The following is a 13,530-nucleotide window of genomic DNA, read 5'->3' on the forward strand; positions in this document are numbered from 1 at the left end:
AAATTATGTTCAACTCGTGCTACCTTTTCTAGACTACAACAACAGAGAATTGTACCCATGCATGTATGATTTATGTGTACAAAATGGTTGTAGCGATCACCCTGCTTTGGCTCAAGTAGAAGATTATTGGCATGTACCAATGAGAGCTGTTGGGAGGCAGAGCCAGAGAAACTAGAAGGAAGGGGTGAGTCAGAGTCTAGTCAGTTCAGTCAGAGACAGAGAAGAAAGAGGGAGTTCAGAGTTTGAAGCAGAGAGAGTGTTTAAATAGTGATTAGTCAGAGTGTCACCTGTATTAAGATAGAAGAGGTTAAAGTAAAATACAGAAGCTTTGTCTAACTTTAGGAAGGTGCTTAAGAACTATTCCTGAAACAACCTGTAATCAATAAAGCTGTTTCTTTTTCAAAGTTCAGTACTGAATGGACCTCAGTCTTTCATAGGAAATATATGCTGATAAAGAGATCAACTGGTGGCAGCATGTTAAAGGGCATGTTCGGATACCTTCGTGAGCTCTGTGTTTGGTGAAACAAGCCAGGGCCACGGGGTAAATGTCACAATAGTATTCTGAGATATTACAGTATTTTTCTGTTTATAAGACGCCCTTCTCCACTTTTCTAACCCCAAAATTAAGAAAACATAGCTTTGAGTATTCATCCTCTGGACTCAGAACACTCGGACATTAGGAGTCCCTGCTGAATCTACAGGCTCCACCTCCAACAAGGTGTCTCCCAATTGGTTTGTTCAACATCAGATAATGTCAGTTCCATAAGGCCCATGACTGGAGGAAGCTAAGTCTCTTGACTGTAGGAAGCTAAGCCTTGTGATTGAAAGAAGCCAGTTTACAGAGGCAAGGTACAGGCTATTTTGTTCTCTCCTTGTTCTCAGCTTACTTCCATGTATAAAACGCCCCTCAATTTTTAGTGTAATGAGTTTAGGAAAAAGTAACGTCTTATACATGTAAAAATATGATATTTTTCAACCGAGCTAAGGTCTCCTTATTCCTCTTCCCATCACACAGGCTTCTCTTGCTTTGGCAGAGTCAGAGTAGATGATTCTTGGTGTCCCTCCAATTTTATAATTCAGTGAGTCCACCAGCTGGAATACACAAGGTGGGTCCAAATGTGGGTCCAGCAAATCAAGTCATACTTGCGGTAGGTGAAAGTGGTTTTCTTCACTTCCTTCCCGACAGCAATTTTTAAAAGCTCCTCTGGTTTGGTTTTCTCTCTCAGAGCTGGGTTGAATATGTTGGAGCGGAGTAATCTCCCAACTTCTTGCTGGATTTCCTTGAGGTTCTTCTGTCTGAATGTCACGAAAGCCACATAAGCAGCAAATCTGTACAAGCACTAAATGCAAAAAGGGGGCATCAGTGGTTTTGTTGCTATTATTGCTGTTGTCTCCTGAAAGGACCCTTCACAAACAAAAACAACAACAACCGTACATGAGTGCCTTGGATTGGTAAAAGGAAAGAAAGAGCCACAGGGATGAGAACTGGCACCTAAGACTGTTTCACATGCAACAGGAAAGCCAACGTAATCCACAACGGCAACAGGAAACCCTTCCACAACCAATAATGCAAAGTGTTTTGAGGAAGAGAGGCCTTTGCAATCTCAAATATGTCCATGAACCCAAAAACATACTGTGCAGTCCCACATGTGTGTGTTCCAGCTTACTATAGTATCTCACACTAGAGTAGGCCCACTGAATCAGTGGTGATTTGGTGAGTCAACTCCATTGATTCGAACGGGCCTACTCTAATTGTAATTTACTACACTAAGCAGTGGCGTTGCGGGTTAAACCGCAGGAGCCTCCGTGCTGCAAGGTTAGAAGACCAGCAGTCGTAAGACTGAATCCACGCGACAGAGTGAGCTCCCGTCGCTTGTCCCAGCTCCTGCCAACCTAGCAGTTCGAAAGCATGTAAAAATGGGAATAGATAAATAGGTACCACCTCAGCGAGAAGGTCATGGCGTTCCATGTCTAGTTGTGCTGTCCCTGTGACCACGAAACTTGTCTAAGGACAAACACTGGCTCTACAGCTTGGAAACAGGGATGAGCACCACCCCCTAGAGTCGGACACGACTGGGCTAAATGTCAAGGGGAACCTTTTACACTAAGCAATAGGATTTCAGCCATACTCCAGAAACATAACTTGTTGAAGCTCTAATGTTCGTTTGTACATATGCATGCAGATTAACTTTGCAGGACCCTTCATCAGGCTGGTCATTGCAGAGATAAAGTGTGTGCATGCTTGTGTGCAGCAGAAAGTTCCTCCAAACCACGGCCAGATTCCCTCCCCCTCCCCAGTGTCTCTAGTATCAGTTGTTGGAGAACATGAGATGAAGGGAGCCATTCCATTCATGTCCTGCTGATGAGCTTCCCGCAGGCAGTTCTGCTTGGCCACGGCATGAGCAGAAGGTTGGGCGCCATAGGCTTCCAGTCTGATCCAGCAGAGCTGTTCTGATATTTGTATCAATCTGTGCCCCTGTGACCTTTCCAGGCACCCTCTTACCTCAAAGAAGTCTCTGTCTTTCTGTGATGTTGATATTTTCCTCCTAAAATGAGAAAGAAGGAAAGACAGGTATTGATAACAGCAGAGAGTAGATCCGATTTATGTGAAAGACGGGGTTCTCTCCTTTATTAACAGCAGCGAGTTTTATGGCACCTTAAAAACTAACAAAATGCAGTCAATCTCTTTGTTGTTTTTTGCTGCAATGGACTAACACAGCTTCCCCTGCTCCCCCCCCCCCACGGTCAGGGAAGTCTCACATTATGCACTTGCCCTCTAGCATAGCCATGAAACACACAAACCATTGGTATACAGTATCTACAGGAAGAATGGGCATCTTGTGGGCATCCAGATGTTGTTGCAATGCAACTATCATCGTTAACATCTGGTGATACCAATTAGAGCAGGTGGGAGTTGCAACTGCCAACCTATTCCTGAGTCCATTGTCTGGAAATAGGGTGCTGAACCTCCCTGTTTACTGTCTTCGTAGACTAGACCTGGTGACGTGGTAGCGCTGTGGGTTAAACCGCAGAAGCCTCTGTGCTGCAAGGTCAGAAGATCAGCCATCGTAAGATCGAATCCACACAATGGAGTGAGCCCCCATCACTTGTCCCAGCCAACCTAGCCATTCGAAAGCATGTAAAAATGGGAGTAGATAAATAGGTACCACCACGGTGGGAAGGTAATGGTGTTCTGTGTCTAGTCACGCTAGCCATGTGACCATGGAAACTGTCTACGGACAAACGCTGGCTCTACGGCTTGGAGATAGGGATGAGCACCACGCCCTGGAGTCGGACACGACTGGACTAAATGTCAAAGGGAACCTTTACCCTTTACCTAGACTAGACCTACTAATGTCATAAAATCACATCTTGCCACTGCACCCACAACAACTTTCAGTTGTTTAAAAAAGCAGTTGAGTTTTTTATTTTTTAAAAAAGATAAAGAAATGGATGTATATTTTGAATGAACAAATGTGCCTATGGAATTTAAAAAGAAAAAAAGTGATCTTCCCAAAATATGGAAGAGAGGGAAAGTCTGCAAACCGTTTCAATGTCTAAGTTGCTGGAAAATACATATATCTGTCAAGTACGTTTGAGTGCCAACATAGTGTAGTAAACAGAGTGCTGGACAGACTTGAGAGTCCTGGGTTCAAATTCCTGCTCAGCCATGGACAATCACTAGGATATTGTAAGGCAAATCACACCTTGAACATCTCACAAGCCTCAAAACTCCTATTAGGGTCACTTTAAGTCAGAAAAAGCTTGAGAACATCTAACAACAATGTCGCATGCAGGAGAAAGAAAGCTGTGCCTTGCATATGGAAAACCTGGAGCAGGTCTCTTTTGTATATCTATCTGGAGACACTCTGACTTTTGCAGTCATGCTTTTTCACAGACTAGGGGAAAAAACTCCTTTCATTGCACACTACATCCCCCATAGTTTGACCCCTGCCAACATGACTGGCGTGATACTGCAAGGGTTTTAGGAATTGCCATTTTAAAAAAGGGAACTTTTCTGACCTCTGGCATACAAACCTGAGCCTGTTCTAGAGTAATCCCCAATGGGTGCACAAAATGGGTGAGATTTGCATAGGCAAGGTTATTCCAGGGCAACGCCATGGAAGTGGAATTCTGGAAACAGCACTCCCAAAAAAGTAACAGTTCTAAACTCCAGATTGTCACAAGATGCTTCATTCATGGATCAAACAGCTGTTAATGGCACTGGACTAAAGTCAGGTTAATTTTTCTGGTCAGTTGCAATCCTAAATCCCCCACCCCCCATTTCACTGCCTTCCCAGTCACCAACTGAGGGCTTATTCGTGACCTAGATTGCCCTTGAAATTAATTTAGTTCAATTGCTGAGTTTTGTATATGCATCTATGAGACGCAAACAACATGCAGCTTTCCTTTCTATATAAAAATGCCCCAGAGGAAACTGGCATTGTGAAGTGTTATGCAGTTTTCCTGAAACCTGGTGACGCCCACTTCCTTTCTCAGTGTCTGAAGCACAAACATCCAAGAAAGAAAGAAAGAAAGAAAAGAGAAAAGAGAAAAAAGAAAAGAAAAAAGAAAATAAAGAAATAACATGTCTAACAACCAATTATTTATCTGAAATATATATTAATCTGAAGGTCCTTCCATAATATCACAGGTTTTTTTTCCAGTTTAAAAGATCTGGAACAACTACCATACTGGCCAGATACTAACCAATGTATAGTAGAATTCTGCATCAAAATTTGTAGGGTAGGGGAGATAAATCCCATCTTTTTACTACAATTAATACACTCTTAATTGTGAATTAAAAACACTTCACTACAGAAACAAATGTTGTTAAAGGGGAATCAATCTGTATCTAATGCTCACATGTCTAACCCTGGACAAAAAAATATTTGAAAAATATATTTTTAACATATCCTACTTTGCGTAAGAAAACACACTGGCTCCCTTCCTCGGACCCAGGCAGCCATGGGACGGCCTGTCTGAATGCACAGCCTTTGTTCTAACAGAGCGAGAGAGCCTTCCTTCCCTTGCAGCTGACAATACTTTTTAATTGGGGCTTTAGAAGCCACAAGCTCACAGGCCAAACGTACAATAGGAGCAAAGAAAAATAAATCACGAAACTGGCAGCAAGCAGGAAAAGAAAAAAGGAACAGCGAGAGAATGATGAGATGATCACCCAGAGAAAGCTCCACATTTGGGGGGACGGAGTGTCACAATCCACAGAGAAAAATCCTCAACAACCTGCATGAATCCATGCAAATAACTAAAGGGACAGCGGGAACTTTGCCTGGACACCTGCGGAGCTGGGGTGGGAAGGAAGGGTCCTGCCAAGAGACATGGCTCAGCAATAGAAAGGTCTGCGGTGCTCTGAGCAAACAAAGAATAAGTTACATCTGACATTCCTGTGAGTCGCAGAGACTGTAAAGAGTAAGTAGGGTTTCACATATTCAACCAGGCATGTGGACTGCCTGCTTGAATGAACACACTGGACCCGACCACTGGTTCCTCCATCCCAGTACTGTACTGTCAACATGGACCATAATGACTCTCCAGGGGGTTTCAGGTGTTCTCAGCGATCTCCATCCACAGTCCTGCTTAGGTTCTGAAATCAGACTGGGATCTGTATATTTAAGGTTGTATGGTCGAAATTCCTTCCAAACTCCAAGAACCACACCCCCATCCACCCATATGTTAGAATGGAAACTTCTTCCTAGTTCAAATGGGGAGTTAAACTTATCTGCACTGATGTTTTCACATTGAAGAGACATCACTGAGGGCCTTATTCTACAATTCTATGGCTGCAAAGTTCTCTTCCTACAAGTCCTCACTCCACCACCACCCTCCACCAAAATGTGAGTAGTAAAGGTGGCAGGCAGGCTCCTTCCTCACTCTGTCCTGAGCAGGTTCCCTCCTAGAGGAGGGAGAAAAGGGGAAGAGGGAGTCACGCTGGAGGCAGGGACGTGGTGATGACCAGAAATGCATCTTGACACGATGTAGAGTGGGCAACGTCTGGGCCCATGTGTAAGATGTGTGTATGTTTGGCCTAGATCAGGTGAAGAACCAGAGAGAGAGTTAGGACACAAAGATGTGTGTGTGTTTAGTCGTTTAGTCGTGTCCGACTCTTCGTGACCCCATGGACCAGAGCACGCCAGGCCCTCCTGTCTTCTACTGCCTCCCGGAGTTGTGTCAGGTTCATGTTGGTTGCTTCGCAGACACTGTCCAGCCATCTCATCCTCGGTCGTCCCCTTCTCCTCTTGCCTTTACACTTTCCCAACATCAGGGTCTTTTCCAGGGAGTCTTCTCTTCTCATGAGATGGCCAAAGTATTGGAGCCTCAGCTTCAGGATCTGTCCTTCCAGTGAGCACTCAGGGTTGATTTCCTTTAGAATTGATAGGTTTGTTCTCCTTGCAGTCCAGGGGACTCTCAAGAGCCTCCTCCAGCACCACAATTCAAAGGCATCAATTCTTCGGCGGTCTGCTTTCTTTATGGTCCAGCTCTCACTTCCATACATCACTACAGGAAAAACCATAGCTTTGACTATTCGGACTTTTGTTGGCAAGGTGATGTCTCTGCTTTTCAAGATGCTGTCCAGATTTGTCATCGCTTTCCTCCCAAGAAGAAGGCGCCTTTTAATTTCAGGGCTGCTGTCTCCATCTGCAGTGATCATGGAGCCCAGGAAGATAAAATTTGACACTGCCTCCATATCTTCCCCTTCTATTTCCCAGGAGGTGATGGGACCAGTGGCCATGATCTTAGTTTTTTTGATGTTGAGTTTCAGACCGTTTTTTGCACTCTCCTCTTTCACTCTCATTACAAGGTTCTTTAATTCCTCCTCACTTTCTGCCATCAGAGTGGTATCATCTGCATATCGGAGGTTGTTGATATTTCTTCCGGCAATCTTAATTCCGGCTTGGGTTTCTTCCAGTCCAGCCTTCCGCATGATGTATTCTGCATATAAGTTAAATAAGCTGGGGGACAATATACAGCCTTGCCGTACTCCTTTCCCAATTTTGAACCACTCAGTTGTTCCATGACCAGTTCTAACTGTTGCTTCCTGTCCCACATATAGGTTTCTCAGGAGACAGATAAAGTGGTCAGGCACTCCCATTTCTTTAAGAACTTGCCATAGTTTGCTGTGGTCCACACAGTCAAAGGCTTTCGCATAGTCAATGAAGCAGAAGTAGATATTTTTCTGGAACTCTCTGGCTTTCTCCATAATCCAGCGCAAGTTAGCAATTTGGTCTCGAGTTCCTCTGCCTCTTCGGAATCCAGCTTGTACTTCTGGGAGTTCTCGGTCCACATACTGCTGAAGCCTACCTTGTAGGATTTTGACCATAACCTTGCTAGCGTGCGAAATGAGTGCAATTGTACGGTAGTTGGAGCATTCTTTGGCACTGCCTTTCTTTGGGATTGGGATGTAGACTGATCTTTTCCAGTCCTCTGGCCACTGTTGAGTTTTCCAAACTTGCTGGCATATTGAATGTAGCACCTTAACCGCATCATCTTTCAAGATTTTAAATAGTTCAACTGGAATGCCATCACCTCCACTGGCCTTGTTGTTAGCCAGGCTTTCTAAGGCCCACTTGACTTCGCTCTCCAGGATGTCTGGCTCAAGGTCAGCAACTACATTGTCTGGGTTGTCCGGGATATCCAAATCTTTCTGATATAATTCCTCTGTGTATTCTTGCCACCTCTTCTTGACGTCTTCTGCTTCTGTTAGGTCCCTCCCATTTTTGTCTTTTATCATGTTCATCTTTGCGCAAAATGTTCCTCTAATATGTCCAATTTTCCTGAACAGATCTCTGGTCTTTCCTTTTCTGTTATCTTCCTCTATTTCTTTGCATTGTTCATTTAAGAAGGCCCTCTTGTCTCTCCTTGCTATTCTTTGGAAGTCTGAATTCAAGTTTCTGTAACTTTCCCTATCTCCCTTGCATTTTGCTTCCCTTCTCCTCTCTGCTATTTCTAAGGCCTCGTTGGACAGCCACTTTGCTTTCTTGCATTTCCTTTTCTTTGGAATGGTTTTCGTTGCTGCCTCCTGGACAATGTTACGAGCCTCTATCCAAAGTTCTTCAGGCACTCTGTCCACCAAATCTAGTTCCTTAAATCTGTTCTTTACTTCCACTGTGTATTCATAAGGGATTTGGTTTAGATTATACCTGAGTGGCCCAGTGGTTTTTCCTAATCTCTTCAGTCTAAGCTTGAATTTTGCTATGAGAAGCTGATGATCAGAACCGCAGTCAGCTCCAGGTCTTGTTTTTGCTGACTGTATAGAGCTTCTCCATCTTTGGCTGCAGAGAATATAATCAATCTGATTTCGATATTGCCCATCTGGGGATTTCCATGTATAGAGTCGCCTCTTGTGTTGTTGGAAAAGAGTGTTTGTGATGACCAGCTTATTCTCTTGACAAAACTCTATTAGCCTTTGTCCTGCTTCGTTCTGAACTCCAAGGCCAAACTTCCCTGTTGTTCCTTTTATCTCTTGGCTCCCTACTTTAGCATTCCAGTCCCCTAGAATGAGAAGGACACAAAGATGGAGAACAACAAATCCAGAGGAACGATGGGACTTTGTATTTCTAGCTATAAGTCCTCATAGTAAGAAATTCAACTACTGAACTGTGCACTTTTTAAGTGGCCACATAATAAGTGATAAGGACCATATATCTAGGGGGAAACAAAGAAACATCTAGTGCACATGCCCAGCTAGAAACAAAGAAACATCTACTGTGCATGCCCAGGTAGCAACCTGCCTAAAAAGAATATTTAAAAAGGGTCCAGACAACCATAATTTGTCTGCTGAGACCAAAAGGCTTTTGGAACTAACTACTTTCGAACTTGGACAATGCAAATAAAGAATTCTTCTCTCTTTGGTAAGCATATATGTAGTGTAAATGTGCTGAATGCATGAAACCCCATTTTTTTAGAATTCTAATCAATAGGTAATAAAGTATATTCATTTTGCATTTATTAATGTGTCTTGATAGGTCCTTTGCTGTTTAATGTTGTTCTTCTTGGGATACAAAAGATCTAGTAGTCTCCCTTTTGTGACACATGGGCTGTCCTCCTTGACATCATTTCCAAAGCCCTCAAGCAATCAGAACTTTCGGAAGAAGGATCTCATTCCTCCTTGTAGAAAGAAAGAGAACAGGAGTGGGAGAGAATGAGCAGAAGAGAAGGGATCTTTAATAGTGGGATAATTGATTACATACCATCTTTTTTTAAAGGTAAGAAAGAATTATGTTGCATTTTAAAGAAGGAACTTTTTTTGGTTCTGGCCCACCCCATTTCATCAGCTATATGAAGACCCTCCCCATCTGATGGGGTGGGCTGCAGTCCATGAGTGCTTATGGCAACTAAAACTCCTTAGTCTTTATGGTGGAATGAGACTCCTCCTTCCTTTTACTGCAACAATAAGGCAGTTATCCCCTGGTATTTTTTAAAAAAGTTATTCTTCAAATATAAGATATTACAAATGCAACAGATGGCTTAGAAGAGACTATCATCTTTTGCTCTTACAACACAATGAATACTCCTTCCGGCATTGGGGGTGATAACACACATATGCTGCATGTAAATCAAAGGTAACAAATGCTGTTTAGCATGCTGTTTAAAACTAGATGCAAAGGCGGCTGATGAAATACATCAATCACCTCTGTTTTAATTAATTAATCTCTTCCCAAACCAGCTCTCAAGTTATTCTTTGCTCTCACTTTGTCTTTTGAGAAACCCCAGCTTTTTACTTTTTTTTGCCCCAGGGAGAGGATGCAGAAAAGCCATAAACACCCCTTTTATCACAGAAGGATCGCCCTGTGTTTGCATCTGTGCCTCGGCAGGCTGTTAAACTGGCAGAAATAAATCAGCATCTTGGCTTTTCTCTTAGGTGGGAAATACAGCAATGGATAAAGCTAATGAGTTTCTCTTAGGGCAACGAACCCAAGAGATGCCACGTTGTATTTTTTTATTTATTTTTTAATCTGCAGCAGAGCAGTCTGGGTGTGTAACTGTGCATTGGGGGTGGGGAAGCCGTGGTAGGTGGATGGGTGTGGATGTGTGCTCTATGTGGATCCGTTGGTGCATGGCTGCATAATATGTGGATGCGTCGGGTGTGTGCTTTGTGATTCACCCTTTAGAACTAGGCATTCCGGTTTGTTCCCTTAGCGCTTTGCTCCTCTCAGCTTTCACTTGCACAGCAGTTTGAGCCTGGTTTTGCAGCCTGCACTCAATCCAGTCTCACCCGCTGCGTTGGTGTGGGTTCTCCCTGCCTAATCAACAAGAAAAGGAAAATTACTCCCTGCGTGCCAGCTACAAGGACAGCTGACGCGACACTATAGCGCTTGCAGCTGTGCAACACCCACAGATAACAGCGGGACGCCACCCAGGACTGCACTGATTTTGCTGATGAGAAAAAGGTTTGCCCTGGCCCAGGCTGGGCTGTGACCACCATGTAGTTATGGGTGTCCCTCCTCTGTTGAGGAATCTGGGGGAGAAGCGGGGTGCCTTCTAGTGCTTTGTGCAGCTGGCATTGCAACAGCCCAGCAGTGTCTGCAGCTCTCCAAAGTCACAGAGGTCTTTTAAGCCCAACAACATCATACCTCTGTAGTGCAAGGAACCTTACGCATTATGAGACATGTTCCTTTTCTCACCCCAGCTCTAAACCAGAGCATGGAAAAATTCCTCTTTTTTGAACCAAAACGGTTAGCGTTCCGTTGGCCAGGATGCACTCCTTTTTTCTTAGATTTTTGACAAGTGAGAGCATTGACTGTTTAATATTATTGCAACAGAAAGGTATTTTGAAGCAGAAATGATTTAATGAACAACATGACAGCACTTTGCAATGATGCCTGCAGATCTGTTCACTGTGCTGTTCGCGGAAGGAAGCATGGCACAGAAAGTGGGAGGAAGAAGAAGAGGACAGCCCTTCTTCCTATTACTTATGGATCCTCGGCTTACCACCACGAGCTTTCCTTTTGGGGGACTTCAATTTTATACCTTAACGTGAAAGCACAGCAAGCACTGTCATCTGGGTCTTGTTGCTTTTTAGAGAAATCTTTAGAAGTCGGAGATAAAAGGAGAGGACAGGGGTCCTGTCTCTTTAGTAAGTCATGTAGGGGAGGAAAATTTGACAACCGCAAGCTGTTTTGCAGCTATGTACCCCTTCATCTCTAGTTAACCTACTCCAGGAATACAGCAGAAGCGTTTCTGAGTGTTCCACTTTACCTTACTTTCAACATGTGGGACAGATAGCTTGCCCGTTTCCCTGTCAGCTGACAAGCCAAAGAAAACACCAACAACAGATAAAATAACATAGTCATGCAGAAGAGGAATAGATCTTATTTGGCATACACTTATATAGACCGGCTGTAGCCCATTTCTTTAAAGCAGTGGTTCTCAACCTTGGGTCCTCAGATGTTCTTGGTCTAAAAGCCTTCACTATCAGCTGGGCGAGCCAGGATTTCTGGGAGTGGCAGTCCAAGAACATCTGGGACCCAAATTTGGGAACCACTGCTTTAGAGGCATGGAGAGCAATCTCAGTAGACAAACATGTATTTATTTATTTTTTATTTAATTATTATTAATGTATATATATTGACATATACATTCTTATATTTTACACCCTTCTTCCCACCCACCCTCCCATTCCCATTCCTTTGGCAAAGTTATATCAAAGTTCTTTTAAGTCTTTTCAGGGAAAATTATAAATCTCTTCCAAATATATTACAATGACCAATAATTTCTGTATACATCAGGGAGTCCCTTATTATCCTTTCTATTCGTATAAACAATAAAAGGATGCCAGTCAGTTGCAAAAGAGCCAAAGTGTTTTATCCCTTTATCTACAGTGGTGCCTCGCTTAACAACGATAATCCATTCCAGGAAAATCGCTGTTAAGTGAAAATGTCGTAAAGCGAAATTAAAAAACCCATTGAAAACCGTTCAATGTGTTCCAATGGGCTAAAAAAATTACCCCATTTAGACCATCGTTTTGCAATCGCAATTGCGATCGCAAAAACATCGTCGTAAAGCGGATTTGTTGTATTCATGGATTGCTGCCTTGTCGTGGCGAAGGGGCTTGAGTAACTCAGAGAAACTATGGGCTATGCCGTGCAGGGACACCCAAGACGGACAGGACATAGTGGAGAGTTCCGACTAAACGCAATCCACCTGGAGTAGGAAATGGCAAGCCACTCCAGTATCTTTGCCAAGAACGCCCCATGATCAGAAACAAAAGGCTAAAAGATATGACGCTGGAAGATGGGCCCCTCAGGTCGGAAGGCGTCCAACATGCTACTGAGGAAGAGCGGAGGACAAGTACAAGTAGCTCCAGAGCTAATGAAGTGGTTGGGCCAAAGCCGAAAGGACGCTCAGCTGTGGACGTGCCTGGAAGTGAAAGGAAAATCCAATGCTGCAAAGAAAAATACTGCATAGGAACCTGGAATGTAAGATCTATGAACCTTGGGAAGCTGGAGGTGGTCAAACAGGAGATGGCAAGAATAAACATCGACATCCTGGGCATCAGTGAACTAAAATGGACAGGAATGGGCGAATTCAGCTCAGATGATTATCATATCTACTATTGTGGACAAGAATCCCGTAGAAGGAATGGAGTAGCCCTCATAGTCAACAAAAGAGTGGGAAAAGCTGTAATGGGATACAATCTCAAAAATGATAGAATGATGTCAATACGAATCCAAGGCAGACCATTCAACATCACAATAATCCAAGTTTATGCACCAACCAGCATTGCTGAGGAGACTGAAATTGAACAATTCTATGAAGATTTACAACACCTTCTAGAACTGACACCAAAGAAAGATGTTCTTCTCATTCTAGGGGACTGGAATGCTAAAGTAGGGAGCCAAGAGATAAAAGGAACAACAGGGAAGTTTGGCCTTGGAGTTCAGAACGAAGCAGGACAAAGGCTAATAGAGTTTTGTCAAGAGAATAAGCTGGTCATCACAAACACTCTTTTCCAACAACACAAGAGGCGACTCTATACATGGAAATCACCAGATGGGCAATATCGAAATCAGATTGATTATATTCTCTGCAGCCAAAGATGGAGAAGCTCTATACAGTCAGCAAAAACAAGACCTGGAGCTGACTGCGGTTCTGATCATCAGCTTCTCATAGCAAAATTCAAGCTTAGACTGAAGAGATTAGGAAAAACCACTGGGCCACTCAGGTATAATCTAAACCAAATCCCTTATGAATACACAGTGGAAGTAAAGAACAGATTTAAGGAACTAGATTTGGTGGACAGAGTGCCTGAAGAACTTTGGATAGAGGCTCGTAACATTGTTCAGGAGGCAGCAACGAAAACCATCCCAACGAAAAGGAAATGCAAGAAAGCAAAGTGGCTGTCCAACGAGGCCATAGAAATAGCAGAGAGGAGAAGGGAAGCAAAATGCAAGGGAGATAGGGAAAGTTACAGAAACTTGAATGCAGACTTCCAAAGAATAGCAAGGAGAGACAAGAGGGCCTTCTTAAATGAACAATGCAAAGAAATAGAGGAAGATAACAGAAAAGGAA

At 43.4% G+C, this 13,530-nt stretch overlaps 1 protein-coding gene and 1 long non-coding RNA gene across 14 annotated transcripts in view; one reads left to right on the plus strand and one right to left on the minus strand.

Moving 5' to 3' along the window:
* LOC140703268 (uncharacterized) overlaps positions 1–13,530 on the plus strand; it is a 37,514-nt gene that overhangs the window by 17,360 nt on the left and 6,624 nt on the right. The window lies entirely within an intron of this gene.
* The window catches only part of PPP1R36 (protein phosphatase 1 regulatory subunit 36), a 41,234-nt gene that overhangs the window by 7,411 nt on the left and 20,293 nt on the right, over positions 1–13,530 (minus strand). For all 13 annotated transcript variants that reach the window (XM_072986769.2, XM_078383638.1, XM_072986767.2 and 10 more), the window contains 2 exons: positions 2,504–2,546; positions 1,144–1,340 (listed from right to left, as the gene is read on the minus strand). In XM_072986769.2, coding sequence (XP_072842870.2) covers positions 1,144–1,340; positions 2,504–2,546 — 240 coding nt within the window. The remainder of the gene's footprint in view (positions 1–1,143; positions 1,341–2,503; positions 2,547–13,530) is intronic.

This window comes from Pogona vitticeps, chromosome 1, assembly GCF_051106095.1.
Source record: "Pogona vitticeps strain Pit_001003342236 chromosome 1, PviZW2.1, whole genome shotgun sequence".
NCBI classification, from domain to species: domain Eukaryota; kingdom Metazoa; phylum Chordata; class Lepidosauria; order Squamata; family Agamidae; genus Pogona; species Pogona vitticeps.